This window comes from Gorilla gorilla, chromosome 20 (assembly GCF_029281585.2).
Source record: "Gorilla gorilla gorilla isolate KB3781 chromosome 20, NHGRI_mGorGor1-v2.1_pri, whole genome shotgun sequence".
Classification (NCBI taxonomy): domain Eukaryota; kingdom Metazoa; phylum Chordata; class Mammalia; order Primates; family Hominidae; genus Gorilla; species Gorilla gorilla.
In genome coordinates this window covers 13,397,960-13,425,609 of record NC_073244.2, presented here as the reverse complement: position 1 = coordinate 13,425,609, position 27,650 = coordinate 13,397,960, and the positions used below count along the sequence as shown (strand labels likewise).

The 27,650-nt window shown below is 56.0% G+C and overlaps 1 protein-coding gene across 18 annotated transcripts; it reads right to left on the bottom strand.

Annotated features, from left to right (window-relative positions):
- PNPLA6 (patatin like domain 6, lysophospholipase) lies at positions 1 to 27,606 on the bottom strand. 18 transcript variants are annotated; one of them, XM_019015964.4, is made up of 36 exons: positions 27,452 to 27,522; positions 27,245 to 27,312; positions 26,790 to 26,942; positions 26,114 to 26,182; positions 25,671 to 25,758; positions 25,418 to 25,500; positions 25,145 to 25,242; positions 21,654 to 21,794; positions 21,404 to 21,563; positions 21,002 to 21,082; positions 20,661 to 20,789; positions 20,278 to 20,358; positions 20,028 to 20,190; positions 19,645 to 19,728; positions 19,040 to 19,149; positions 18,782 to 18,949; positions 18,626 to 18,703; positions 11,623 to 11,828; positions 11,306 to 11,437; positions 11,095 to 11,218; positions 10,629 to 10,742; positions 10,294 to 10,369; positions 7,728 to 7,871; positions 7,471 to 7,534; positions 7,020 to 7,188; positions 6,668 to 6,850; positions 6,376 to 6,494; positions 5,980 to 6,136; positions 5,188 to 5,304; positions 5,033 to 5,102; positions 4,473 to 4,589; positions 2,604 to 2,905; positions 1,000 to 1,116; positions 654 to 750; positions 448 to 557; positions 1 to 277 (listed from the first exon to the last, which is right to left on the bottom strand). In XM_019015964.4, exons 4-36 carry the CDS (start codon positions 26,138 to 26,140, stop codon positions 203 to 205), a joined length of 3,984 nt encoding a protein of 1,327 aa, XP_018871509.1. In that variant the 5' UTR covers positions 26,141 to 26,182; positions 26,790 to 26,942; positions 27,245 to 27,312; positions 27,452 to 27,522; the 3' UTR covers positions 1 to 202. The 18 variants fall into 18 exon arrangements, with proteins under 18 accessions (XP_018871509.1, XP_055227444.1, XP_055227442.1 ...); XM_055371469.2 differs by having other exon boundaries at positions 7,728 to 7,868; XM_055371467.2 differs by having other exon boundaries at positions 7,728 to 7,868; positions 26,790 to 27,312; positions 27,452 to 27,606.
- Between the last annotated feature and the right edge of the window lie 44 nt (positions 27,607 to 27,650).

Sequence of the window (27,650 nt, the reverse complement as noted above, 5' to 3'; positions counted from 1 at the left end):
TTTCCAAGAGGCGAGTTTATTGGGTGAGGGGCTGGTCAAGTCATCAGTGCAACACTGCATCCCCGCTCAGGGCAGGTCAGTCCAGTGTGTGGGCCCCGGGGGTCACAGGCACAGCAGCAGGAGGGGGAGTGAGCTACCCCCACGGGGCCACCCCCAGCCCAGTCCAGGGGTGGGAGGGAGGGGGTGACCCCTGTCGAGGTCCTCAGGCATCTGTGGCTGAGCCGGGCGGCTCCTGGGGCAGACAGCGTCGTTGCCGGAGAATCGACTTCTCCTCCTCCTGCGAGGGAAGGTCACACACACGTCACCCAGCACGGGACACTGATGCGTCACATGTCAGCCAGCACCCAGCACACACAGGATCTCAAATACACCCCCCGCTCCCCTGCCCGACACTGTACTCATGACCCTCTGGGGGATGTGAGGTGACCCTGGGCCACCCACTCTCACCATCTCGGAGGCAGTGCTGGGGCTTGCGCCCTCGGGGGACCCCCCTTCATCCCTCGAGCAGTCGGGTCCGGCGTCCTCCTCATACTCTGTCAGACAATCTGACTCCTCTCCTGGAATCGGGGAGCAGGGCACGGGTGAGGGGATTGGGGCTGGCCTGCCATCTCCAGCCACTCCCCTCCCTCTTGGGGGTCCCCTGGGCCCCTCACCGTCAGCACAGCCATCAGAGACATAGCTCGTGGGGGGCTCAATCCGGGACACAATCTCTGCCAAGTCAGTGAAGCCAGAGCTTGGGAAGGCAAGCACCTGTGGGGTGACACTGGTGAGGCTCTTAGGGGGGGCCCACAGAGTCTTGGGGCCCCTGGGGGGCCCAGTGGTGCATTGGGGGCTCAGAGGAGATCCTAGGGTGGGAACTCTCTGAAGTCAGCAGAGGTCTGAGAGCTCAGCAAAACCCAGGGATATGTGGGGTCATCTGAGGTTTTGGGGAGACTTTAAGGGGGCTTGGGTTCTGTAATCAGTGGAGTCAGAGTGGCCCTGGGGGCATCACAAGCTTACGTCTGCACGGCGGCTCTCATTAAGGTCTGTAGACCGCCGGTCTGTGAGCATTTTCTCAATGACGTTGCCACGGCTCCAGCCTCCAAACACCGCCTTCCCGTACTGGTAGCCCACATCCTGTGGGAAGTGAGGGGCTGGGTCCATGTCTGCAACCCTGCTTTGCTTGTCCCTACTCTGTCTGCCCATTCTCTGGCCCCTCAAAAGCCTGATTCTCTGGGGGAGTTGCATTTGAGACTAAACCTATTTCAGAGTCAGCTGCACATAGCACACTGGCCTACACATCCCCTGTCCTGCCCTTGACAGACATTACCAATCAATCTCTCCATGTTCTTTCCCACACAGCCCCATGCAGGGTGCTGGGTAGCAAATAACACAAGGTGGTGATGTGTGAGCTTATTTTGAAGTCTGCAAACAGGCAGTACATCTGTGGATGTCGCCATCTCCCAAGCCCACAGCAAACATCTTGAATTTCTCATGGCATGCTATCCCAGTGAGCCCACAAGGGACATCACACATCTCTTCTCAGACTCAGGGCTTCTGGGCTGCAGCTACTGATCAATTTCTTTCTTTTTTAAAAAATTTTTATTATTTTTATCTTTAATTTTTAAAATTAATATTATTTTTTGAGACAGAGTCTCACTCTGTCACCCAGGCTGGAGTGCAGTGGCACAATCTTGGCTCACTGCAACCACTGCCTCCTAGGTTCAAGCGATTTCTCCTGCTGCAGCCTCTCAAGTAGCTGGGACTATAGGCATGTGCCACCACACCCAGCTAATTTTTGTATATTTAGTAGAGATGAGGTTTCACCATGTTGACCAGGCTGGTCTTGAACTCCTGACTTCAAGTGATCTGCCCACCTCGGCCTCCCAAAATGCTGGGATTAAATGCATGAGCCACCATGCCTGGCCCTTTCTTTTTCTTAGAGACAGAGTTTTGCTCTGTCACCCAGGCTGGAGTGCAGTGACGCAATCATAGCTCACTGCAGCTTCAAACTCCTGGGCTCAAGCGGTCCTCCCACCTCAGCCCCCTAAGTAGCTGGGGTGACAGGCATGCACAACCACATCCAGCTAATTTTTTATTTTTAATCTTTGTAGAGATGGGGTTTTGCTATGTTGCCCAGGCTGGTCTTGAACTCCTGGTTTCAAGCAATCCTCCCACCTCAGCTTCCCAAGGTGCTGGGATTACAGGCATGAGCCACCATGCCTGGCCCCCTGATCAATTTCAATTGGCTTGGGCTATGGCACATTTTTCAGGGTCAGTGGCACATAACACACGCACTGCTACCTCCCTCTCCTGGAACTGTGGCAGACATTTCTACTTCATCACTATTCTCATTCCCACCAATGCAGAAATGGCACTAGAAATCACTATACAGTGCACTTCCAGGGTGCAGCTGGCCTATAAGGAGAAAGTTCTTACACAGCACATGCACAGCCACACCCCTACTACATCCCCTGCAGACATCACCAATCGATCACTGATCTGTTTTCCAGAGATTCCAGATGGGATTCCTGGATTCCTCCCCCTCATACCACTATGGGCTTTAAGTAGCAAAGCTTAGCCGGACCACCTATGCAGGCACCATGCCACTCCTGCCCACTCACATAGATCTGGTCGAACTTCCCAAAGTCCATGGTCTTGAAGCAGTCGATGGGCGGGCGCAGGTACTCGCAGTAGGAGCTGGACTTGACAACCTCTAGCTGCCGCACGCAGGACACGTAGGCCAGGCGGGACTGGATTTCAGCCATGTCTGGAACCTTTACCTTGTCTGCCCAGGGATTCAGCCGCTTCCACAGCAGCCACCAGCCGGACAGGCTGTCCCCGTAGGTGCTGAGGTCCGTCTCATCCTGGCTCCCCACGTCAATGGCGATGACCGTTTTGGCACCCATGCTGCGGGCGATGTCCGCTGTGGGGCCAGGGGGGTCAGCGGGCTGCTCCCCTTGGGGGCCCAGGGCAGAGATGTTCAACCCAGTCCCACAGATGCCATCATGCAAATGATCACGAAAAAAAAAAAAAAAGAGAGAATACCCACACGTGCAAACACCATGCTGTCATGCACAGGCATGCAAATGATGCAACTGAAGTTGAGGAGGGGGGTCAGGTGTTGGGAGGTTTTGTTTTATTTTCTGAGACAGAGTCTCACTCTGTCGCCCAGGCTGGAATGCAATGGCGCGATCTGCGCTCAATGCAACCTCCACCTCCCGGGTTCAAGCAACTCTCTTGCCTTAGCCTCTCGAGTAGCTGGGATTAGAGGCATACACCACCACGCCCAGCTAATTTTTGTATTTTTAGTAGAAACCAGGTTTCACCATGTTGGCCAGTGTGGCCTCGAATTCCTGACCTTAAGTGATCCACCCGCCTCAGCCTCCCAAAGTGCTGGGATTACAGGCATGAGCCACTGTGCCCGGCTCAATAAAGCTTTATTTATACAATCAAACAGAGGGCAGGACTCAGCCTGTGGGCCATAGTTTGCCCACCCCTGGCCTACAAGATTGTGAGCATGCGTGCAGCTAGCGTACATGTCTGTTCGTATATGCACACTTCTGGGGTGTGAGATTTTAAGTTGTGTACCTGCCCACTTCTCACCTGCACCCATAAAGGTGGTAGGCATGGCTTAACTCGGTCAGAGGTGCCGCATCCTATCTATGTGTGTGCACATACCTGCATGTTTGAGGGAACGTGCAGGACAAACGGGACAGACTGGCATGCATTGGCAAATGCCCTATTTCACTGACACACGTGTTCATCTGTGCACATGTGCCTGTGTGTACACGTGTGTGTAAGCCCTACCTGCCCCTGAGAGAAAGCATGTGCGTATATAGCTGGTGTGCACACGAGTGTTGCATTCCACCTGCATGTCCCCTGATGTGTGTGTGGACGTGTGCACCTGTCCCTCTTGTGTGTACATCCACTTGTGCTTAACACAGCACGCCAGCAGGTAGATGTAGATTTCTTTCTTTCTTTTTTTTTTTTTGAGACTGAGTCTTGCTCTGTCGCGCAGGCTGGAGTGCAGTAGCATGACCTCAGCTCACTGCAACCTCCACCTCCCAGGTTCAAGTGATTTATCTGCCTCAGCCTCCTGAGTAGCTGGGATTACAGGCACACCCCACCAGCCCGGTTAATTTTTTGTATTTTTAGTAGAGACGGGGTTTCACCATGTTGGCCAGGCGGGTCTCAAACTCCTGACCTCAGGTGATCCGCCCACCTCAGGCCTCCCAAAGTGCTGGGATTCCAGGCTGAGCCACCGCGCCTGGCCAGAATGTAGATCTCAACTGCACATGTCGCTGTCCACAGGCACATTCATGCATCATTTTGTGCAAGTGACCGTATGTGTGCGCATGTGTGTCTGCACCCCTGCATGGGCAGCTTGGGCATGTGTCCCGTCATTGAGCCTGTCTGTGTGTGCCCATGTGTGTGCGTGTGTGTGGTGCGGGAGGTGCTTGCGTGTGCGGGTGGTGCGGGCAGCCACTTGCCTGGCAGATTGTTGATGTAGCCGCCATCCATGAGTAGGTGCCCGTCCTTGGGGTCGCACAGCGGGGGCAGGTAGCCCGACAGCGTCATGCTGGCGCGCACATACCGCCACAGGGAGCCTGCGCGGTGGGACACACAGACACAAACACGCACAGACACGCTCAGACACGCCGGAGGCCCAGTCAGCCCGGCGGGCTCGCTGACCTGGGACGTTGTTAACGTAGCACCCATCCACCAGCAGGTGCCCGTCCTTGGGGTCGCACAGTGGGGGCAGGTAGGGGCAGTAGGAGGCGCTGGCCCGGACGTAACGCCACACACAGCCTGTGGGGATGGCGTGAGGGGGGTAAGGCGTCCGACGAGTCTCCCTGCTCCCCTCCCCCAAGGACGGACGTACCTGGGGTCTCCGGGGCATTAGTGGGTGGCGGTTAGTGGTCGGCGATCGGGCCAGGGTGGACGGTCACTCATGTTAACAACGTCCCAGAAGCTCAGCGGCCCTCCCGGAAGCATCCCCCCAACCCCACGTGGTGTCAGCGGTTGCTGCAGGCTGGGCAGGGACACCCACCATCTTTGTGGACTCGCATGGCTGAGGCGGTGATATCTGTGGTCACGTTGAAGTAAGGCAGCCACAGGTCCTGCGGGGACAGGGATCGAGGTGGGGGAGGAGCAGGGGGCTCCTCCGGGGAGGGGTAGGCAGGGCAGGGGATGAGGTGGGCCTACCTCAATCTGCTTATCCTGGAAGACCCGATGGATGCTGCGGTTAAAGGCAGACCCAGTGAACATGGAGGTGACTGGGTACGTGAGGTCCAACACAGGTTCCAGCACCGAAGTCATGCTCTAGGGACAAGGGGGCCAGACAGGGTCAAATAGGAGTTACATGGGGTCACAGATAAGGTTCATCAATAGGGGGTGAGCAAGCAGCACTTAGGGGCCAGGTGCAGCGGCTCACACTGGTAATCCCAGCACTTTGGAGGCCAAGGCGGGCAGATCACTTGAGGCCAGGAGTTCAAAAGCAGCCTAGCCAACATGGTGAAACCCCATCTCTACTAAAATACAAAAAAATTGGCCGGGCTGGTGGGGCGTGCCTGTAATCCCAGCTACTCAGGAGGCTGAGGCGGATAAATCACTTGAACCTGGGAGGTGGAGGTTGCAGTGAGCCGAGATTGTGCCACTCCAGCCTGGGCGACAGAGCAAGACTCAGTCTCAAAAAAAAAAAAAAAAAGGAGCACTTAGGGATGATGCGGTCACCCAAGGCCATTCACAAGGTGGTCACCAAGGGCCCTGGGTGCTCTCGTTGGGGGTTATGGGTTAAGGTCAGTAGACAGGAGGTCCCAAAGTGGTAACCCAGAGTCCTAGAAGCATATCTATAAAAGTCCGGACAGCTGGGGATCACAGATTCAATCAGGAAGGGTCACCCTGACCCCGGAGGCTCCCCCGTGGGATCAGGTTAGGTTGGAGCCACGGGTTTTATGGCACTCCTGGGGTGCAGCAATCCCTCCTCGCAACACACACCTTGGCCCACTCCCGGGCCCGCTGCTTCGTGCGGCTGGCGCTGCGCTCCTCCGCGTACAGCGCTCCGATGAAAGAGCCAATGGACGTGCCGCCCACCAGGTCCACGGGGACCCCCGCCTCCTCTAATGCCTTTAGTACTCCGATGTGCGAGCAGCCCCTGCCGGGAAAATGGGCCCCAGTGACCCGCTAGGCCCCACCTGCAGGAACTTCCCTGCCCCTACCTCCTCCCACCTCCCGCACTGCTAAGGAACAAAGGACCCGCCCCTACCCACGGGGTCTCTCCCGGAGAGGAAGCTCCACCCTCGAACACCCAGGCCCCGCCCCCACGGTTTCTCCCAGGAAGCTCCACCCTCGGACATCCAGGCCCCGCCCCCAGAGAGCAAGCCCCGCCCTCACCTGGCCCCGCCCCCGCCTAGCACAAGGGCAATGGTGTTCCCTGTGAGCACCCTCGCCAAGCGGGAGAAGTCGCTGTGCCGGTCCGCGCGCCTGGAGAAAACCTTCTCGTAGAGCTCATGCTGGGATGGGGGAGATAGCCGCGACCCAGGAGCATGAGGGCGGGGTCCGGCGGATCCCCCAGGGGTACCCTGACCTTCGAGCCTGTCCTCAGCCCTCCCAGGCCCCGCCCCAGTCTCCCAAGCCACGCCCACCAGCCACGCCCCTAGAGGGTGGCGGCCGGCCCGCTCCTCACCAGCTTGGCAGGGCTGCGGCGCGAAAAGAGGCGGCGCGGACAGCGCAGGTGCAGGTGCCCCGAGCACCAGCTGCGCATATTTAGCCACTCCACGGTGCGCGTGGGGCCCGCGCCCTCCTCTCGGTGGAGCAGGACTAGCTGCTTAAGGGCGCGCACAGCCGTGTTCTCCAGCATCTGCTCCAGCTGCGGAATACGGACGGCGGAGGTCACCAGCCGCCCCACCACCACCTGGCCACACCTGGGTCCCTGATCGCCTACCCCCATGGCGAGGGTGCACGTGGCCTGGTGCAGGCACGGGAGGGCAAAGGACGGGGCCCGAGGTGGGTGAGATCATGGGGCACGGGCTTCCGACCTGGCCGAGGGTAGGCTCCTGGTCCCCCAGGCCCACAATGAGGATGCAGTCGGCCTGTCGCAGGCAGCGCACGGTCCAGGGCGTCAGCGAGGCGTCCGTCTGGTAGAGTACGATACGGTGTGCATCCTCCTGCTGGGCCAGCCACCCTGACAGCCGGAACTCTTGGATGCTAGGGTGGGAAGGGGGCAGCGTCATCCTGGGGTTGACCTGGGGTCAGTGTGCTCCCCGAGACCACATAGCTCCGTTGCTGGGAGAAACTTAGACACCCAAACCCCCACCATGGAAGTCCGTGCTCCGGTGGGCAGATTCACACCACTGTGAATCTCCCCATTGACCTATGGGTAGGACGCAGGCTCCGTGGTTGGAAGCCGAGAACTTGAACTCAGGTCTGAAAGAATTTGAGGCTCCAGGCCCACCCACCACCCTCCCCACTCCCTTCTGCAACACACACCTATCCAGTGCGGAGGCCCCCAGGCGTGCCCGGATGATGTCACTGTTAAGGAGTAGCGTCGGACCTAGGGGTAGGTGGGGAAGGGAGGCTGGGAACCATGGTCCACAGGGCTGGGGCCTAACTCAGAAAAGAATACCCATTACCCCGCCCCTGTGGCCCTGTTCCCCTGCACCCCCCAAATGACCTACCCTAACATCTCTCACTCACTGATGTCCCACCTACCGCCAGCCCCCACCCATGACCCTCACCCCACTGACCGATGGCCTGCAGGGCGTGCTGCAGCTCCAGCGTGAAGGCCACCATGGGGACCTCAGCACACACAGGCAGGATTGCCACAGTTGCCAGGTTGCTGGCTGGGTTGGTGAGTTCCGAGTGTGGGGGCACACCCAGCCCAGAGCCTGCTAAGAACCCAATGGATGAGATTTGTGGTGCGAACCTGTGTCCAGAGAGATGAACCCTCCTCCTCCTCTTCTTCCTCTTCCTCCTTATCTGAAATTCCTGCTCCTGTGCTCCCAGACTGCAGCCCCCAGTTGCCCAAAGTCTTGACTCTACCATGCTGAAAGCCATGGCTCTGGTCCCGGACCCTCAGCCTCAACTACTATTCCCTCTTTTGTTAAAACCTGGCCATCTACCCTCCACTTTGGGCCCTGATCACCTCAGTGGGATCCATTACACAACTCTACAACCATTCAGATTCACTGTGCTTGGGAGATCAATTGGCCAGTGCCCCTGCCCCATTCTGGCCTTGGTTCCTCTGTCTAATGGGGGACCTGAACATAAAACGAGGCAGAAATAAAGCTATTTTTAGCCTAGCCAACATGGAGAAACACTGCTCTACTAAAAATACACAACAATTAGCCAGGCATGGTGGCATACACCTGTAATCCCAGCTACTTGGGAGGCTGAGGCAGGAGAATCACTTGAACCCGGGAGGCAGAGGTTGCAGTGAGCCGAAATCGTGCCACTGCACTCCAGCCTGGGCTACAGAGTGAGACCCTGTCTTAAAAAGAAAATAAAAGAAAAGACAAAGACAAGAAAAGAAAAGCTACTTTTGACCCAGCTGTTGCTTCCCAGTTTCTCCACTAACAGCCTAGACCAGCTGTCAACTCCCATATCTTGCCTAGACCTCTTGTTGCCTCCTTACTGGTGGAATCCTTCCTCCCCAATCTAATAACAATCTAAATAAGCTCAAGTGCCTGTCCACAGCCCCTAGCCCCTATGTGACTTACCCCCCAACCCCCACCACCTCTCCCCTTGATTGCTTTCCTCCTCAGTGCTTCAAAACCACCAGCCTCCTGTGCAGCACCCCTGGTTTCTCTTTCATGTCTGGCCCCATCTTAGTTGTCAAGTCTCAGCTCACTGTCCTTAGAAAAGCCTCTTTCTCCCTCCCTTCCTCCCTCCCTCTGTCAGCCACACGCCATCACGACCCTCTTTTGTCTTCTAGATATTGTATTCTCCATCTGTAATTTTTTTCCTTCTTTTTCTTTTCTTTTTTTTTTTTTTGAGATGGAGTTTTGCTCTGGTTGCCCAGGCTGGAGTGCAATGGTGTAGGCTCGGCTCACTGCAACCTCTGCCTCCCCGGTTCAAGCGATTCTCCTGCCTCAGCCGTCCAAGTAGCTGGGATTACACGCACCCACCACCACACCCGACTAATTTTTGTACTTTTAGTAGAGATGAGTTTCACCACGTTGGCCAGGCTGGTCTCGAACCCCTGACCTCAAATGATTCACCTGCCTCGGCCTCACAAAGTGCTGAGATTACAGGCGTGAGCCACCGCCCCAGGCGTCTGTAATTTCTTAATGATGTCTTTTCTGCCACTACCGCCCTGCCCCCGCCTTGGGGGATCTAGGGCTCAGGGCCAATTGGGTAGAGCCCCTGGAGGGAAAAGGGGTATCTAGGTTGCTGGGCTGGCCCAGAATCTGGCCGCCACAATGTAGAAACTCAGGCCCGCATTTCAGCAGGCCTCCAACCCCACCGCACGCCCCATTGTGTTCTAGCTCACTGAAGCCACAGGCTGAAACAGGGGGCTACCTCTCCCAGCATGCTGTAACTTCAGAAGGCAAGGTGCCCAGAGTCCTAAACAACAATCCACAGACTATTTTCCATCATGGTATGGGGAGTTTTGTTTGTTTGCTGTTTTATTTTTTCTGAAACAGGCTCTAGCTCTGTCGTCCCGGCTGGAGTACAGTGGCACGATCACGGCTCACTGCAGCCTCGACCTCCGGGCTCAAGCAATCAATCCTCCCGCCTCAGCCTCCCGAGTGGCTGAGACTACAGGCATGTGTCACCAAGCCCAGCTAATGTTTGAAATTTTTGTAGAGACGGGGGTCCTACTATATTGCCCAGGCTGGTTTCAAACTCAATCTCCTGGGCTCAAGCGATCCTCCTGCCTCAGCCTCCCAAAGTGCTGAGATTACAGGCATGAGCCACCATGCCCGGCCCTGACATCATATTCTGATCTAGGACTCCCTTTCTCTCAACGTCCAGGCCGTGGACTTCCCCAGCAAGCCCTGACTCCCGGGCAGACTACGCCAACTCCACCGCCTAAGACTCCCTCCCCGGCACCACTGATTTACTTTCGAGCCCATTAACTAGCACGCCGGGGGGTCGAGGACTTCGTTTCCCAGCATGCTCAGGAACACGAACTCCATTCCCCAGAATGCTCTGCACCTCGGTCCTACTTAGGGTTTGAAACCCTCAGACGCACGATTTCTTCGCGGAACTTCATTTCCCAGCATCCCTCAGGAAAGAAAGCTTCCCTCCCAGCATGCTCTGGACGCCGGACTACATCTCCCAGCACGCTCTGGGCCGGCCGGCTCTCACCTGGGAAGGGTCCTTGCAGCTGCTGCAAATTCCCTAGAATTTTCTGGCTCAGTAGGTGGATAAGGCGTGTCACGACCTGGGGGCGTTGGAGGCCGGCATTTCAGTGAGACCTGGGAAGCGGCTGTCCAGGTCCCACCTCTCCCTCCTATGCCGGGGCTCCTGGGTGCCCGTTACCTGGGTCCCACCCCCGAGAGCCCCCCGCCCTCACTCTCTGGCTTCGGCCCCTCCCTCGACCCCGCCCCTCTGGAAGCCCCGCCCACACACTAGGCCCGGCCCCCAGCCCCACCCCTGGGGTCCCGCCTCCGCCTCTCTGCCCCGCCCACAACAGGCCGCACCTGCGGGTACCGGCGTTTGATGTGACCCAAGGTGCCCTCGGGAAGCTTGGCCAGCTCCGTGTCGCGCACCGCGTGCACCGTCGTGGCTCGCGGCTGCCGGGTCAGTGCCTCCACCTGGGGGGCCGCGTGCATGATTGGGGCTGCTTGGGTGGGGAATGAGGAGGCCGAAGATGGGTGGAAAGGGGGCTGTACTGCCCCATCTAGGGCTCCCCTGCAATGGGGGTGTAGGGAAGCAAGCCTCGCTCGCTACCCATTAGAGCTCTGGGGAGAGGGAGAGGGCAGGGATCCACGACAGGCGGAATCCCCTTTTCCGACGAAATGAGGTCTGGGCGGGGAGTGGACTGGGTGACATCAGAGGTCAGGAGCTGCATTCACCACTCCCTGGATTACCCGGGATGATGTGTGTGCGTTGTCGAGGGACTGGCCTGGAAAAGGCCAGAGGTCAGTGGGTGGGGGTCGCGCTCACCACGCCGATGAGGTCGCCGCGGCCGTACTCGCCCACCAGCTCCTTCTTGCCACTGCCTCGCTGGATCACGCTACGCAGCCGCCCATTGAGCACGATGTAAGTGCAGTCGGAGCGGTCGCCCTGCCTGAGTGGGCGTGGAGGTCAGCAAGGTCTGACCACCCCCAGGTCCCCACCCCTAGGCCGGGCCTGAGCAGCGCGGTGGGAGCTGCACCTGTACAGCGCGCGTCCCGCCTCCACTGCAGTCCAGTCGATGGCGAAGTCCATCTGGCGCACGAAGGGCGACATCCTGGCTGCCACCGTGTGCGCCGCACTCAGCACCACACTGGGTTGTGCGCGCATGATCCTGCAGGAACAGACTTGGGATGAAAGAGGAAGGCCCCAACACCGTCCTACACCGGCGCTGGGAGGCCAGATCTGGGGGCTCCCTTCTGCTCTTCCAGGAGTGAGGTTGAGGGATGGGGTTCTGGCCACTCCCACGGGTTGGGGTCCTCCGAGTGCCACCCACACTCCAACTTCGGGCTGTCATACTCATAGAAGTCGGACTTGGAAATCCGCAGGAAGGTGCAGTCGCGTTGGGCTCGCAGTGTGAAGATGAGAGGTTCGCCAGTGAGCACCGCCAGCTGCCCCACCAGTTCCCCGGGCTGCGCTACGAACAGGCACACGTCCTCCGCCTTGTCGATCATGCGCTGGTACACGTGCAGGCAGCCCCAGAGCACGAAGTGCAGGCTCACGTCCTGTGCGGGCAGGGGATGTGATGAACACAGAACCCGGACAGCGTGGACCCCAGCTCAGGTCAACATGCCCCCACAAGAAAAAATTAAAGAAGAAAGGAAGGGTTAAGAAAAATATGAAGGCGCAGGGCGCGGTGGCTCACGGCTGTAATCCCAGCGCTTTGGGAGGCCAGGCAGGGGGGATCACTTGAGGCCAGGAGTTCGGCACCAGCCTGGCCAACGTGGCGAAACCTGTCTCTACTAAAATAAAAAAATTAGTTGGGCGTCGTGGCACATGTCTGTAATTCCAGCTACTCAGGAAGCTGAGGCAAGAGAATTGCCTGAACCTGGAAGGCTGAGATTGCAGTGAGCTGAGATCATGCCATTGCACTCCAGCCTGGGCGACAGAGTGAGACACTGTCTTAAAAAAAAAAAAAAAGAAGAAGAAGAAGAAGGCCAGGCGCTGTGGCTCACGCCTGTAATCCCAGAACTTTGGGAGGCCGAGGCAGGTGGATCAAGAGGTCAGGAGATCGAGACCATCCTGGCTAATACGGTGAAACCCCGTCTCTACTGAAAATACAAAAAACTAGAAGGGCGCGGTGGCGGGTGCCTGTAGTCCCAGCTACTTGGGAGGCTGAGGCAGGAGAATGGCGTGAACCCGGGAGGCGGAGCTTGCAGTGAGCCGAGATCACGCCACTGCACTCCAGCGTGGGCGACAGAGCGAGACTCTGTCTCAAAAAAAAAAAAAAGAAAAAAGAAAAACATGAAGGAGAGAATAAAGACTTTGGATATAAGCACCATCTCTATATAAATATAAATACATATAAAAATATTTTTTAGCCGGGCGCGGTGGCTCACGCCTGTAATCCCAACACTTTGGGAGGCCTGAGGCAGGCGGATCACGAGGTCAGGAGATTGAGACCATCCTGGATAACACGGTGAAACCACGTCTCTACTAAAAGTACAAAAAATCAGCCGGGCGTGGTGGCGGGCGCCTGTAGTCCCAGCTACTTGGGAGTCTGAGGCAGGAGAATGGCGTGAACCCGGGAGGAGGAGCTTGCAGTGGGCCGAGATCGCGCCACTACACTCCAGCCTGGGCGACTGAGCGAGACTCCGTCTCAAAAAAAAAAAAAAAAAAGAAAAATTTTTTTACATAGATTATATATAGATAAGCAGCATCTCTCTCTCTATATATATATGTGTGTGTATATATATATGTTCCATATACCCAGGATTCAACCAACCTTGGATCTAAAATATTCAGGAAAAAAAAATTACACCTGCGCAGACCATTTACAGACTATTTTCCCCATTATTCCCTAAATAATACAGTATAATGACTATTTACATAGCATTTACATTGTATTAGGTATTATAAGTAATCTCGAGATGATTTAAAGCAAGCTTGTCCACCCTGCTGCCCACGGGCTGCATGTGGCCCAGGATGGCTTCGAATTTGGCCCAACACAAATTCATAAACTTTGTTAAAACATTATGAGATTTTTTTTTTTTTTTGCGATTTTTTTTTCTTTTAGCTCATCAGCTATCTTTAGTGGGTTTTTTTGGTTTGTTGGTTTTGAGACGGTGTCTTGCTCTGTCGCCCAGGCTGGAGTGCAGTGGTACAAACTCGGCTCACTGCAACCTCTGCCTCCAGAGTTCAAGTGATTCTCCTGCCTCAGCCTCCCAAGTAGCTGAGATTAAAGGTGCCTGCCACACGCCCGGCTAATTTTTGTATTTTTAGTAGAGACGGGGTTTCACCATGTTGGCCAGGCTGGTCTTGAACTCCTGACCTCAGTGATCCAACCGCCTCAGCCTCTCAAAGTGCTGGGATTACAGGTGTGTGCCACTATGCCCAGCTATAACTGTTAGTGTATTTTATGTGTGGCCCAAGACAATTCTTCCAATGTGGCCCAGGGAAGCCAAAAGATTGGACACCCCTGATTTAAAGTATACTGAAGGGGCTGGGTGTGGTGGCCCACAATTGTAATCCCAGAACTTTGAGAGGCCTAGGTGTGAAGATCGCTTGAGCCCAGGAGTTCGAGACCAGCGTGGGCAACATAGTGAAACCCTGTCTCTACAAAAAAAAAAAAAAAAATTTTTTTTAAATTAGCCAGGCATGGTAGCATGTGTCTATAGTCCTGGCTACTCTGGAGGCTGAGGCAGGAGGATTGCTTGAGCCTAGATGTTTGAGGTTGCAGTGAGCTATGATAGCGTCACTACACTCCAGCCTAGGCTACGGTGCAAGACCCCGTCTCTAAAATAAATTAAAAGCCAAGTGCGGTGGCTCACGCCTGCAATCCCAGAAGTTTGGGAGGCCAAGGCAGAAGGATCGCTTGATAGTTTCAGCCCAGGAGTTGGAGACCAGCCTGGGCAACATAGTGAGACCCCCGTCTCTAAAAAAAATAAGAGTAAAATGGGCAAAAGATCTGAATAAAAACTTCTCCAAAGAAGATATACAAATGGCCAATAGGCACATAAAAAGCTGTTCAACGTCAAGTCATTAGAGAAATGCAAAGCAAAACCACAATGAGATACTACACTTCACACCCACAAAGATGGCTAGAATTACAAAGGGTTAGAGAGAATGTAGAGAGACTGGAATTCACATACACTGCCAGTGGAAATGTAAAGTGGTGCCGCTGCTTTGGAAAACAGTCTAGCAAAGAAACAAACAAACAAACAAACACACAGTGCTTAAAAAAATTAAAAATAGAGGCTGGCCATGGTGGCTCACATCTGTAATCCCAGCCCTTTGGGAAGCTGAGGCGGATGGATCACTTGAGGTCAGGAGTTCAAGACCAGCCTGACCAATATGGTGAAACCGTGTTTCTACTAAAAATACAAAAATTAGCTGGGCGTGGCAGCATGTGCCTATAATCCCAGCTACTTGGGAGGCTGAGACAGGATAATTGCTTGAACCTAGGAGGCAGAGGTTGCAGTGAGCTGAGATCGCGCCACTGCACTCCAGCCTGGGCGACATAGCGAAGACTCCCTCTTAAAAAAAAAAAAAAAAATTGAATTGGCTTATAACCCAGCAATTCAACTCCTAGGTATATACCCAAGAGAAATGAAAACATATGTCCAAGCACTTTGGGAGGCCAAGGTGGGAGGATCACTTGAGCCCAGGAGTTTAAGACCAGCCTGGGAAACATAGTGAGACCCCACCTTTAAAAAGATAAATAAAATATATGTCTACACAGAAGCCCTTACATAAGGCCGGGTGCAGTGGCTCATGCCTGTAATTCCAGCACTTTAGGAGGGTGAGGCAGGCGTATCATCTCAGGTCAGGAGTTCAAGACCATCCTGGCCAACATGGCGAAACCCTGTCTCTACTACCAATACAAAAATTAGATGGGCATGGCCAGGTGCAGTGGCTTATGCCTGCCTCAGCTTCCCGTGTAGCTGGGACTACAGGCATACGCCACCACGCCTGGCTAATTTTTTTTGTTTGTTTTTTGTAGAGACTGGGTTTTGCCATGTTCCCCAGGCTGGTCTCGAACTCCTGGACTCAAGAGATCCTCCCGCCGCGGCCTTCCAAAGTGCTGGGATTACAGGCGTGAGCCACTGTGCCCAGCCTAAAGTATATACTTTAAATGGGTAAATTGTATAGTACATGAATTATAGCTCAATAAAACCATTACACCCCCCCCGAAAATATTGTTTCACTTGAGGCCCACTGACTTCCTTTTTTATTTTTTAGAGATCAACCTATTTCTTCCCACCACACAACATTTGCACAAGCTCTTCTTTCTGCCTAGAATGACCTTTCCTCCCACCTGCACCCAGTTTGTTCCTCCCCCTCCTTCCTTCTTAGGTCATGCCCTTAAGAGGTGCCACCTTGTCTGAGCCAGACTTTGTAGTGCCAAGATCATCTCCTTTGTGACACTAAGCACTTAGGATTTTACAAGAATTTGTGTAATCCTTTGAGTCATGTCTCTCAGAATACGGTGGGCTGCCCAAGGGCAGGGACCACTAAGGGTTTTCCCTGCCCACTTTTTTTTTTTTTTTTTTGAGACAGGGTCTCACTCTGTTGCACAGGCTGGAGTGCAGGGGTGCGATCTCAGCTCACTGCAACCTGTCTCCTGGGTTCAAGTGATTCTCCTGCCTCAGGCTCCCGAGTAGCTGGGACTACAGGCGCCCGCCATCGTGCCTGACTAATTTTTGAATTTTTAGTAGAGATGGGGTTTCACCATGTTGGCCAGGATGGTCTCGAACTCCTGACCTCAGGTGATCCTCTCACCTCGGCCTCCCAAGGTGCTGGGATTACAGGCGTGAGCCACCACACCCGGCCCTTTTCCTGCCTCTTGTCCAGCCAGCAGCACACAGTTCGAGATGGGGCAAATGCTGGGTAAACACGTTTCTTTCTTCTTTGGGTAGCCTGACCAGCTAGAAACCTTCCTGTTCCATCCCTTTATAAATAAGGAACTGAAACTGCCCAGAAATGGAGAGATTCCTTCTTTATCCACCACACCAACCTGTCTGGTACCCAGTGAAGCTCCACCTGCCAAAACACTGCAGGGACCCCTGGGTGAGGCACAGTCCCAGGAGATATAAACACATGCTGGAACCTTCTAAGACAGAATTTCCAGACTGTGGCCAGGTGCCGTGGATCACGCCTGTAATCCCATCACTTTGGGAGGCTGAGGCGAGTGGATCACTTGAGGCCAGGAGTTTGAGACCAGCCTGGCCGACATGGTGAAACCCCATCTCTACTGAAACTACAAAAATTAGCCAGGCGTGGTGGCACGTGACTGTAGTCCCAGCTTCGAGGGAGGCTGAGGTGGGAGAATCACTTGAATCCGGGAGGCAGAGGTTGCAGTGAGCCAAGATCGCACCGCTGCGCTCTAGCCTGGGCGACAGAGCAAGACTCCGTCTCAAAAAAAAAAAAAAAAAAGGTTTCAAGGAGAAGCACAGGAGAGCACCAGGTCCCTAACAAAAGTCCTGCCAACACAGAGAAGCTCTGAGGGGCTGCAGACCAGTGTGGTACACTGACAGGCCAGGGCTGGGTTGTGGCCAGCAGTCTCCCAGATAAGCAGGGCCCAGGGGCCCCCAAAGAAGCCACAAGGTAACCTTACTTCCTCAGCTATTCTAAGAACAGCTGGCAAAAGCCTTGACTTCCTCTCCAGAAAAGAGCCCATCCCTGCCATGGGTGGTTCAAGGGGACAGCAGAGTCACTGGGTCAAGTGACACAGCAACACCCCAGCCGGCTAACAGTGGGACCACAGCTCCCACCCCACCCCAACCCTGCCCCAGGCTTCTCTCCCCCAAGCCTGGGGCAGAGCTGGGGTCCCAGTGCCTATGACAGCTCACTGTCACCTCAAGCCCCCGCTCCCTATAAGCTGCTGCTAAACCCCCTCCCTGACCGCTTGTCACTCTTGCAAACCCCACACTGTGGATAATGGACTGTATGGTTCCGGCCTGCTGCTCTGTACATTTGAGCATCCCTGATCTCTACCCATCAGGTGTCAGGAACAGCACCCTGTGAAATCCTAACAATCAAAAATGTCTCAGTAGGCTGGGCACAGTGGTTCATGCCTGTAATCCCAGCTCTTTGGGAGGCCGAGGCAGGCGGATCACCTGAGGTCAGGAGTTTGAGACCAGGCTGGCCAACATGGCAAAACCCCATCTCTACTAAAAATATAAAAATTAGCCAGGCGTGGTGGCACAACCCTGTAATCCCAGCTACTCGGGAGGCTGAGGCAGGAGAATTGCTTGAACCCAGGAGGCGGAGGTTGCAGTGAGCTGAGATTGTGCCACTGCACTCCAGCCTGGGTGACAACAGCAAGACTCTGTCTCAAAACAAAACAAAAAAAAGGCCGGGCACGGTGCCTCACGCCTGTAATCCCAGCACTTTGGAAGGCCGAGGCAGGCGGATCATGAGGTCAGGAGATCGAGACCACCCTGGCTAACACAGTGAAACCCCCTCTCTAGTAAAAATACAAAAAATTAGCCGGGCATGGTGGCGGGCGCCTGTAGTCCCAGCTACTCGGGAGGCTGAGGCAGGAGAATGGCGTGAACCCAGGAGGCAGAGCTTGCAGTGAGCGGAGATCGTGCCACTGCAGCACTCCAGCCTGGGTGACAGAGCGAGACTCCGTCTCAAAAAGAAAAAGTCTTACTGGGGTTCTGCGAACTAGGCATCTCTTCTTTATTACCTCATTCCACTGATGAGGAAGCAGAGAACTTTCTAGATCATTTGCCACACTCTGGGGGCAGAGTGTGGGTTTCAACTTTCCTCTTCTTCCTCCTCCTCCTCCTACCGAGGCCTCCTGACTTTCAGCTGGTAGTCGGGTCACTAACCCTTGATGGGCCTCAGTTTCCCCATATGGACAGTGGACAGAATGGTGGGATACATTTTCCTACACATCCTGGGTGCCGCCACAAGGCCCTGAAACCCCGCCCCAGGGCTGGTTCATGGCCTTCCGGGGCCAGATGGCGATTTGTAGCCATTTATTGAGCCCCTATCCTGGCAGCGGTCAGCACGAGAAGCAGACATGTTAGTGAATACTGCAGGATCAGAAGTTCAGAAAACAGAATTACAGGAAGAGCCAGGGCAGGCAGGAGAGATCTAGGAGTTGGGGTCCTAGGGCAAAAGGTTCAGGGGTCACAGGTGAAGGGTTGACAGGTCCAGAGGACATAGGGTGGGGTTAGGGGGTGGGGGTCACAGGACCCAAGGGTTAGAGGTTGGAAATGATAGGATGAGAGAGGTCTGCTTCTATGGGAGAAGGTGCTGGTCTTACAGTCAAAGGGCAGGGATCAGAGGTCACAGAAGTCATAGGGAATGATCTCAGGTGGCATGGTTACAGGTCAGGGGTCAGCCTCACCTGGTCTCCCTGGCGGGCAATGATGGTGCCGGCTTTGGCGTGGTGCAGCAAGACTCGGCTGTTCAGGAGGGAGGGGTCCTGGGGAGGTAGGGGGGTTGAGATGGGCGCAGCCAGGCCTCCCTTGCGCCCTGTGCCCAGCTCCCCTCGGCTGCCCACCTCAATCCGCATCAGCTTGGCCAGCTCCTGCTTTGCTGCCTCGAAGATGCTGCTGGTCTGGCGGCCCTGGTAGGGCCCGAAAGGGCAGCCACCAGTGGCCGACTCATCCTCACAGTAGCTGTATTCACAGGCACCTGCCGGCTGCTCACGAGGCTCCTGAGTGGGGGTCTGAGTGGGGCAGGCTTGTGACCTTCTGATGCTCCCTCCCAGCCACCTTCCCCTGCGGGCTCCACCACCGGCCAGGGTCCCAGGCCTTACCCGAGCGGGGGCTGCCAGGGACCCCCCGGAGGCCTCTTCCTGCAGGGACACGGAGATCCGGCCACGCTCATAGGCCATGTCGAAGTCGGAGCGGGGGCCACCCTGCAAGCCTGCAGGCGGGCAGGGGGGCAACAAAAACCATAAAGATGAGAGTAAGATTTTTAAAAAATGAGCCAGGTGTAGTGGTGCAGGCCTGTAGTTCCAGCTATTTGGGAGGCTGGGGCTGGAGGATCACTTGAGCATAGGAGTTCAAGGCTGCAGTGAGCTATGACGGCACCACTGCACTCTAGCCTGGGAGACAGGTCTCGAAAGAAAAGAAAAAGATGAGAGTAACCACAGTTGCAGTCTGAGACCAATGGATACCAATGTGCCATGGGCCACTGCTGTAGCAGACATGACTAATCAACGCCTGCACTCTCCCTCTGAATCCTTCTCAACACAGGTGGGAGAAGCACTACCTCAATGAGTATCTACAAAACAGTGCCTGGGGAAGTACTGGCAGTGTTCCCATTTCGCAGATTAAAACAATCAAGACAGGCAGGCGGTGGACCTGGATTCAAACCTGGAAGCTCCATGGCCCTCCCCGCAGACCCAGTGCTCCAAACCTGAGATGTCCCCTGGCATGGAGACGCAGCGGCTCAGCAGAGGGGCCGAGGGGGTTTCCAGGGATGTGGGCTTCACAGGGTCCCCTGGGGGAGACACATGTTCAGGCTCCTGCCCCTCAGAGCCACTAGGAGGATTAGCAGGTTGGGAGATAAGGAGATGCTGGGGACTGATGAACTAGTTAAAGCAGTTCCAATGGGCCCCTGGGGACGAGGCCAGAGCTTCCTCGGTACCAGATAGGAGTCAGACCTGGGTACCCTGCTATGGAGTCCCTGTGGGGCTGGACAAGGTCAGGTTGACTCTATGCAGAACTGAAAAAGGGGCTGGGGGCTGAGACGGGGCTTCCTGGGAGATTGGGCTCGGCTGGCCTCGGGTCCCTGGGTACCTGTAGGTCCAGGCAGCGGGGCCCCGGTGGGATCGGGTGGCCGGCCTGGGGTCTCCCTGGGCTCGTCTGTAGCTGAGGTGCTGACCATTCTCTTGGAACCCCGCACAGGGCTGGTGCGAGTTGGGAGGCCGGGGCTGGGGAACAGACGCAGGGGCTGGATCTCCTGGGGGCAGAGAACAGCTTGTGGCCTGTCCTGGGAGAGAGACCTCGCCCCCATCCCCCCTGTGCTCGCTCCCCGCCACCCACTCACGTGGCTGAAGAGCTCATTGGTCAGACCCAGGTAGTTGTGCAGTGCCAGGAAGGTGACTCGCTGCAGCCGCACCATGATGATCTGCAGGGCTCGAGGGGCGTGGCCATAAGATGGGGCGGGGTAAGGGGCAGGGCCAGATGGTGGGCCGGGCTAGTTCGCAGCGTAAGGGGTCGGGCGGGAACCAGGGAGAGACCCACAATCTGGGGAAATGGGGCGAGGCAGCTAAGGGAGGAGTCCGCGGCTGCGGACGTCTGGCTGCTCCAGGCCGATAACCACAGCTCCAGCAGCTGCTGGCTGCTGGGCCTCGGTCCCTTGGAGCCTGGAATGGGTGGGGGCCAGGGTGGGGTCCCTCAGGGGGTGACAGGAGGCGAAGGCCCACTGACCTGCACGACCCGCACCAAGCTCTCCGGGTACTTGGTGAAGACCGCGGAGAATGCTTCCACCGGCAGGCGCAGCACCGTGGAGTCCCGGGCCGCCCGGGCAGACACGGTCCGCTGGGGATGCTGGTGACCCTGGGGGAGGGGAGGGCGTGAAGAGAGACAAGGGCAGAGGCTGTGAGTCCCCCTCGCTACTCCCCTAATCCTTCCTGGCGCCAGTCCCGTGAGGGGCCATCGGCAGCATAAGGGATGAATCAGAGATTGGGGACCCAGTGATTTCCTTCAACCTAGTCCCTTGGGTGGGACCTTGCACCCCAGCCCCCCTGCCTCAGAAACTGGTCACTCACGGTGATGACATCCAGGATGCTGAGAAGGCTGTTGACGCTGTCCCCAGGAACCACTTCCTTCACCACACACTCCTTCCCGTCCTGAGACACAGGAGACCGTGGACCCTCAGTGGCCTCGCCCTGGTGACTGGCATGTCGCCCCCTCACCCATCCCAATGATCACTGACACTTCTCATCCCTTCTCAGGGGAACCCACCAACCCTTCCAACGAGCAGGCATCTCCCATCGTTCAATACTTGTAACTACTGAGCAACTACGCAGACCACCCCAAATGTCCTTGGTCTCCCGTTCCCCTGACTCCCGATGACGCATCTCCAAAGACCACCAGCTCTACAGACCAATGCCTGCTGCCCATCCCCACCACCCATCCTCCTGCAGCAGCCCCTGGGGAGGCCCACTCACAGGCCCTGGCAGACAGAGCTCCAGCAGCCCGTCCTGCACCACGTAGATGCTGGCATCTGGCTGGCCCGGCCGGAAGACGTAGTCACCCTGGCCCAGCCGCTGGAAGACCATGTGGCGGCACAGCTCCAGGAAGAGTGGCTTCTCGAAGTGGCCCAGCACCCTGTTGGACAGGCGGTGGGCGACAGAGGCTGGAGGTCAGGGTGGCCCCACGTCTGCAGCCCTCCACCCCCACCTGCACCCCAACACTGACCGGACATTCTTGAGCATATAAAGCACTTCGGAGGGCAGATGGGAGTTAGCCAGGTCGCCCTCGGTCAGGTCAGCTTCTAGCACTGCGGGTGGGGGCTCCTTCCGCTGCAGTGTGGGCGTCTCTTTCTGGATGCGCAGGATCCTGGTGGGAGGGGAGGGGTGCCGGGGGTGAGGGGGGCACGGAGAAGGCTCAGGCAAACCTAAGACCCCCACATACCCCTTTCCCCAGGGCTCATGTACAGCAAACTCTGGCCCGCTGGCCAAATCAGGCCAGCCACCTTTTTTTTTTTTTTTTTTTGAGACGGAGTTTTGCTCTTGTTTCCCAGGCTGGAGTGCAATGGTGCGATCTCGGCTCACTGCAACCCCCACCTCCTGGGTTCAAGCGATTCTCCTGCCTCAGCCTCCCTAGTAGCTGGGATTACAGGCATGTGCCACCACGCCCAGCTAATTTTGCATTTTTAGTAGAGACGGGGTTTCTCCATGTTGGTCAGGCTGGTCTCGAACTCCTGACCTCAGGTGATCCGCCCGACTCGGCCTCCCAAAGGCTGGGATTACAGGTATGAGCCACTGTGCCCTGCCTCAGGAGTCTCGCTCTTTTACCCAGGCTGGAGTGCAGTGGCGAAATCTCGGCCCACTGCAACCTCCACCTCCCAGGCTGAAGCGATTCTCCTGCCTCAGCCTCCCAAGTAGTTGGGACTACAGGTGGGTGCCACCACGCCCAGCTAATTTTTTGTGTTTTTAGTAGAGATGAGGTTTCCCCATGTTGGCCAGGCTGGTCTCAAACTCCTGAACTCAAGTGATCCTCCTGCCTCAGCCTCCCAAAGTGCTAGGATTACAGGCGTGAGCCACTGCACCCGGCTGGCCACATTTATTTTTGTAAATAAAGTTTTATTGGTACAAAGCCACATTCATGTATTTGCATATCATTATGGCTGCTCCCATGCAGCAGAGTTGAAGAGTTGCAATGGGGACCATATGTGGCCAGCAAAGCCTGAAACATTTACTATCTGGCCCTTTATGGAAAAACCCTATGACCCCAGACCTAAAGTTCTCTGAGATGGCCCCTCCACTAGGCATAGGCCCCTGAGCTGAACCCTTTAGGAAGGCAGACCCCTGACATAGCTTCCAAGATAAGGGTAGGCCCAGAAATGGTACCTGTGTTTATCATGGGGGTCCTGAAACGGTCCTTCCAGTAGTCACAGAGTAGATTCCTGAGATAGTCCCCTTAACGTGAGTATGCCTTTGACATAGCTTCCAATATATGAGAAGACCACAGATACAGCCTCTCTGCTCTACGTAAACATTCCTGAGATACACCTTCCTCCCAGTCTCAGAGAACCTTGAGACAGCTCCTCTGGCAGCCACAGAGGTCCCTGAAGTAGCCCTCATTATAAGTGGAGAATCCAGAGATAGCCCCTCTGCTAATCGTGGACCTGGGAGAGCCCTTCCCCACAAGTCACAGTGATTGCTGAGAAAGACCCTCCGCTGGCAAAAGATCCCTGAGATAGACCTTGGAGGATGGGACCCTGAGTTAAACTCAGTGAAATCAAGAAATTCAGATATAATTCCTTTTTTGGCTGGGCGTGGTGGCTCATGCCTGTAATACCAGCACTTTGGGAGGCCAAGGCGGGAGGATTGCTTGAGGCCAGGAGTTCAAGACTAGCCCAGGCAACACAGTGAGACTCCCATCTCTACAAAAAAATTTAAAAATTAGCCAGGCATGGTGGTGCATGCCCATGGTCTCAGCTACTTAAGAGGCTTAGGCAGGAGAGATCTCTTGAGCCCAGGAGGTAAAGGCTGCAGTGAGCTGTGATTGTGCCACTGCACTCTAGCCTCAACAACAAAGTGTGATCCTGTCTCCAAAATAATAATAATAATTATAATTGTTATTATTACTCCTTTTTTGATCAGGGAGATCTTGGGCTAACTCTTCCCTAGGTCACAGAAAGCTCAGACAGCCCTCTGACAATCATGAAGATATCAGGGTAGTCCCTTAAGAGTGTGCAAACACTACAGACAGCTCCTGTGATATGGAGAAACCTGAGGTATAGACCCTCAACTGATCATGGGGAACTTTGAGATAGTCCTTCTACTCAACTCACAGAAAGCCCTGCCATTGGCCGGGCTCAGTCGCTCATGCCTGTAATCCCAGCACTTTAGGAGGCCGAGGCAGACGGATCACAAGGTCAAGAGATCGAGACCATCCTGGCCAACATGGTGAAACCCCGTCTCTACTAAAAATGCAAAAATTAGCTGGGCATGGTGGTGTGAGCCTGTAGTCCCAGCTACTCGGGAGGCTGAGGCAGGAGAATCTTTTGAACCGAGGAGGTGGAGGTTGCAGCGAGCCGAGATCGTGCCAGTGCACTCTAGCCTAGCGACAGAGCAAGACTCCATCTCAAAAACAAACAAACAAACAAAAAAGAAAGGCCTGCTATTGCAGGACTATTGATCATGGAGAGCCCTGCCCTGGTGTGAAGAAACCCTTGAGGCAGACCTCCAGGTAGACTCCATGATGCACGGGGATCCCAGAGCCAGCACCCAACTTGCAAAGAGAGTTGGAGAGCCTTTCTTGCAGACCTTGCTGCCAACAGGGATCTCTGATGCATCCTTCCTATATTTCTAGTGCAAGAAAATTCATAAGATAGCCCCTAGGGAACAGAAACTCCTGAGACAGCCTCCTTAGTGTGGGAAGAACTCCAAGGTCCATAACATAGGAAAGATGCCTTCTGATGTACAGAGATGCCTGAGATAACCCCTGGAGAAGAGAGGCTGGAGGCTGGAGATAGCCCTTTTAGGAGATCATAGAAACACAATTACCTCAGTGAGGTACCCTGGAAGAAAACCACTCATGTGAGGAGACTCATGAAATAACCTACATGGAGACCCCTGACGTAGACCCCCCCACTAAATATATGGCAAGACCTCTGAGATATTGACTTGGGAACAAATAGCTCAGATACTCCAGTGGAAGGAGAAGGTCACTGAGGTAGCCCTCAGGGAGGAGATACCCTAGAGACAGCATGTCTGGTGTGGAAGAGCTCTGAGAGGAGAGTCCAGAGATGTGTCTCTGAAACAGGAAGACTTTCTTCTTCTTTTTTTTTTTTTTTTTTTGAGACAGAGTCTCACTCTATTGCCCAGGCTGGAGTGCAGTGGCATGATCTCAGCTCACTGCAACCTCCACCTCCCAGATTCAAGTGATTCTCCTGTCTCATCCTTCTGAGTAGCTGGGATTACAGGCCCATGCCACCACGCCCAGCTAATTTTTGTATTTTTAGTACAGATGAGGTTTTGCCATGTTGGCCAGGCTGGTCTCAAACTCCTGACCTCAGGTGATCTGCCCGCCTCAGTCTCCCAAAGTGCTGGGAATTACAGGCATGAGCCACAGCGCCCAGCCAATATGGGAAGACTTGCACAACACTTTGGTGTAGGTTGATTACTCAAAAGGCCCCTGAGATAACCCCTAATACCAGGTCACACCCAGCACAGCCTTACTTCTTGGCAATGTTGAGCATCTTCAGTTTCTTCTTCATGCGTGGCCGCGAAGTGGTGGAGACAGAGGTATCCACGAGGGAGGATGTGGATTGTGACACCTGGGAGAATGAAGGCGGAGATGGGTCAATTGCTAATTCAGACCTTGGAGAAGAGGCAGACGGATCCAGGGGGTCTCCATCAAGGAAGAAGCGGTGGCGGACACTAAGAAGTGTAAATAGGGAAGGGGCGCGGCCTCTGTGTGGTCAGGGCGGACCCCAGGGGTCCCGGACTCACCTTCCGCATAATCTTCCGGCCATAGAAGAGCACTTTGTCCCTCTTCCGGAACCGATACCGGGGGCCATCCGGGGCTGGGGTTTCTGGGGATAGGTGGGGACAGGGGCACTCCGAGCTCTGTGCAGACTCCACCCTGCCAGAGCTGGGGTACCGCGAACAGACGCCAGCAAATCCCCATCTCTGCCGCCTCGGGACCCGGGCATTTGGGCCCCCCACCATACAGCCTCCCAAGAGGGGCCCCTCGGGTGCTCACTTGGCACTCGCAGCCTCCGCACCACCAGGAGGATGAGCACGGCCGTGACCACCACCGCCACTCCGGCCCCGATCATCACGCCCAGCACCTGAGGGACGAACGGCACTGGCTGCGCACCGCAAATCCGTCCCGCCGAGTCTTCCCCGGGCGCCAGGACGTCCTGGAAACCATCCCTCTCCGCCACCTTCGCCCCCGAGGAGTTCGTAGCCAGCCCGTGACTCGATGTCCCCATCTGCAGAATGGGCCAGTGCTGCTCCCTCCCCGGGGGCGCGACTCTTCCCTGAGGCCCGGCGGCCTGCAGTGCATGCCGGGAAACGTAGTTCCGCCCGAGCGGACGCAGCGTGTTATCGCCAGACCACGTAATGCGCGCTGAGCACGCCGGGAGTTGTAGTCCTCGTGGCGCCCCATGCCGGCACCTATCCGGTCCCCGCCCCACCCCTTACCATTCCAGTTTGCAGCGGAGCCTCCATCGGTTGATTCCAGCTGGACGGCTGATCTGGTAGCCCGGAGTCCTGGGAAATCAAGGAGTCGAAGGAACCCGTGCAAGTCGTCAATCTGGGCCCACCTCTCCCCTGCCTCAAGCCCTGCCCCCAGCTCAAGCCCCGCCCTCTGGGGTGGCGGGGGAAGCGTCTCCAGCTGCCAGGGGCGCGGCTAGAGGGGCGCTGCGGGACTAAGGGATGGAGCAAACCGACCTCCCGGCCCTGGCCAGGAGGTGAGGCGGGTCCCCGGCTTCCTGCTCCCTTCGCCTACGCGTAGGGCCTACCAGACGCCCAGCCTGTCCAACCCCACCCCGGGGCCAAAGGCCGACCTGGCACCCACTGTCAGCAGCCTGCAGGCAGGTCCCCACAGGGCACGGTCCCCTGCACCTGGTGACTTCCTCCCGGGTCACTGCCCTCTGCGGGGTTGATCAAGCCTGACCACCCCACCCCCCAGGCCGCACCCCCTACTCCGTCGAAGACTGGATGCCCCACCCCAGGAAAACGGGCCCGCAAACCGTGGGGTCCGGGAGTGGGCACCTAGATACTCGGCTCCCGACCCAAGCCTGCCCCGGGGAAGACCCAGGAGCTGGGAGGCACGGGAGTACTGCCGGGGCATCCGCGGAAGGCGTCTGATACCCACGTTTCAGAAGAGTCCTGGGATGCTTGGGGTGGCGTGGGCTTGCAAGGCGCTGCTGGTTTTTGCCGGGGATTTACTATCACGTAGTAGTGAAGTTATGGGGGCTGTGTGGTACAGAGCATCACTGGGACTCCGGGACCGATGGTGGCGCCATTGCTGGGAGGCGTAACCAGAGACGCTGGGATTAGTGGGTGGGGATGCGGGGTCACTGGAAAGTTACTGAGATTCTGAGGATTACAATACTACTGCTGGGAAAACCAGGAGGTGGGTGGGCACATTCCTGGGGTGCTTATGAGAGCGGGCCTGGGGAGGGCGTCCGGGCTCCTTGGAAGATACTGACAGATGCTGGAATATTACTGGAATTTTTCTGCGAAGCTGAGGATGTTTCTGACATCGCTAGAGTATTAATGGAAATTCGGGAGCCGGGAGATAGGATCCCGGAGACTGCGAGTCGTTACTTGGAAAATTCCTGGGTGGCCGGTCCTCTTCCACCTCAGGGCACAGCTGGCTACCGGTGTGGAAACACCTGCCGAGACGTGGGGGGTATGGGAACATCAGAAAGTCTAGAGTTAACAGGAATCGGAGGACAGATCGTGGGAAAGCGGAGGCTCGCTAACGACCCTCGAAGGGACACCCCTGCGAGGCTAACGGAAACCCAGACTCACCCAGGGGCCGCAGCCGGGGTCCACTCCGCGCCAACACCGCTAGCGTTCCGCCCGGCTCCGCAGGCGCGGCCCCTTTAAATTATTCACTCCTAGTCGCACCGCAGTCCCTCCCGACCCTCCCACCCCCGCTCCCCGCGCCATGCTTGGAAGGCCGACTGAGGCCGCCATGCTGAGTGTGGCCGCGCCTTAAAGGGCCTCA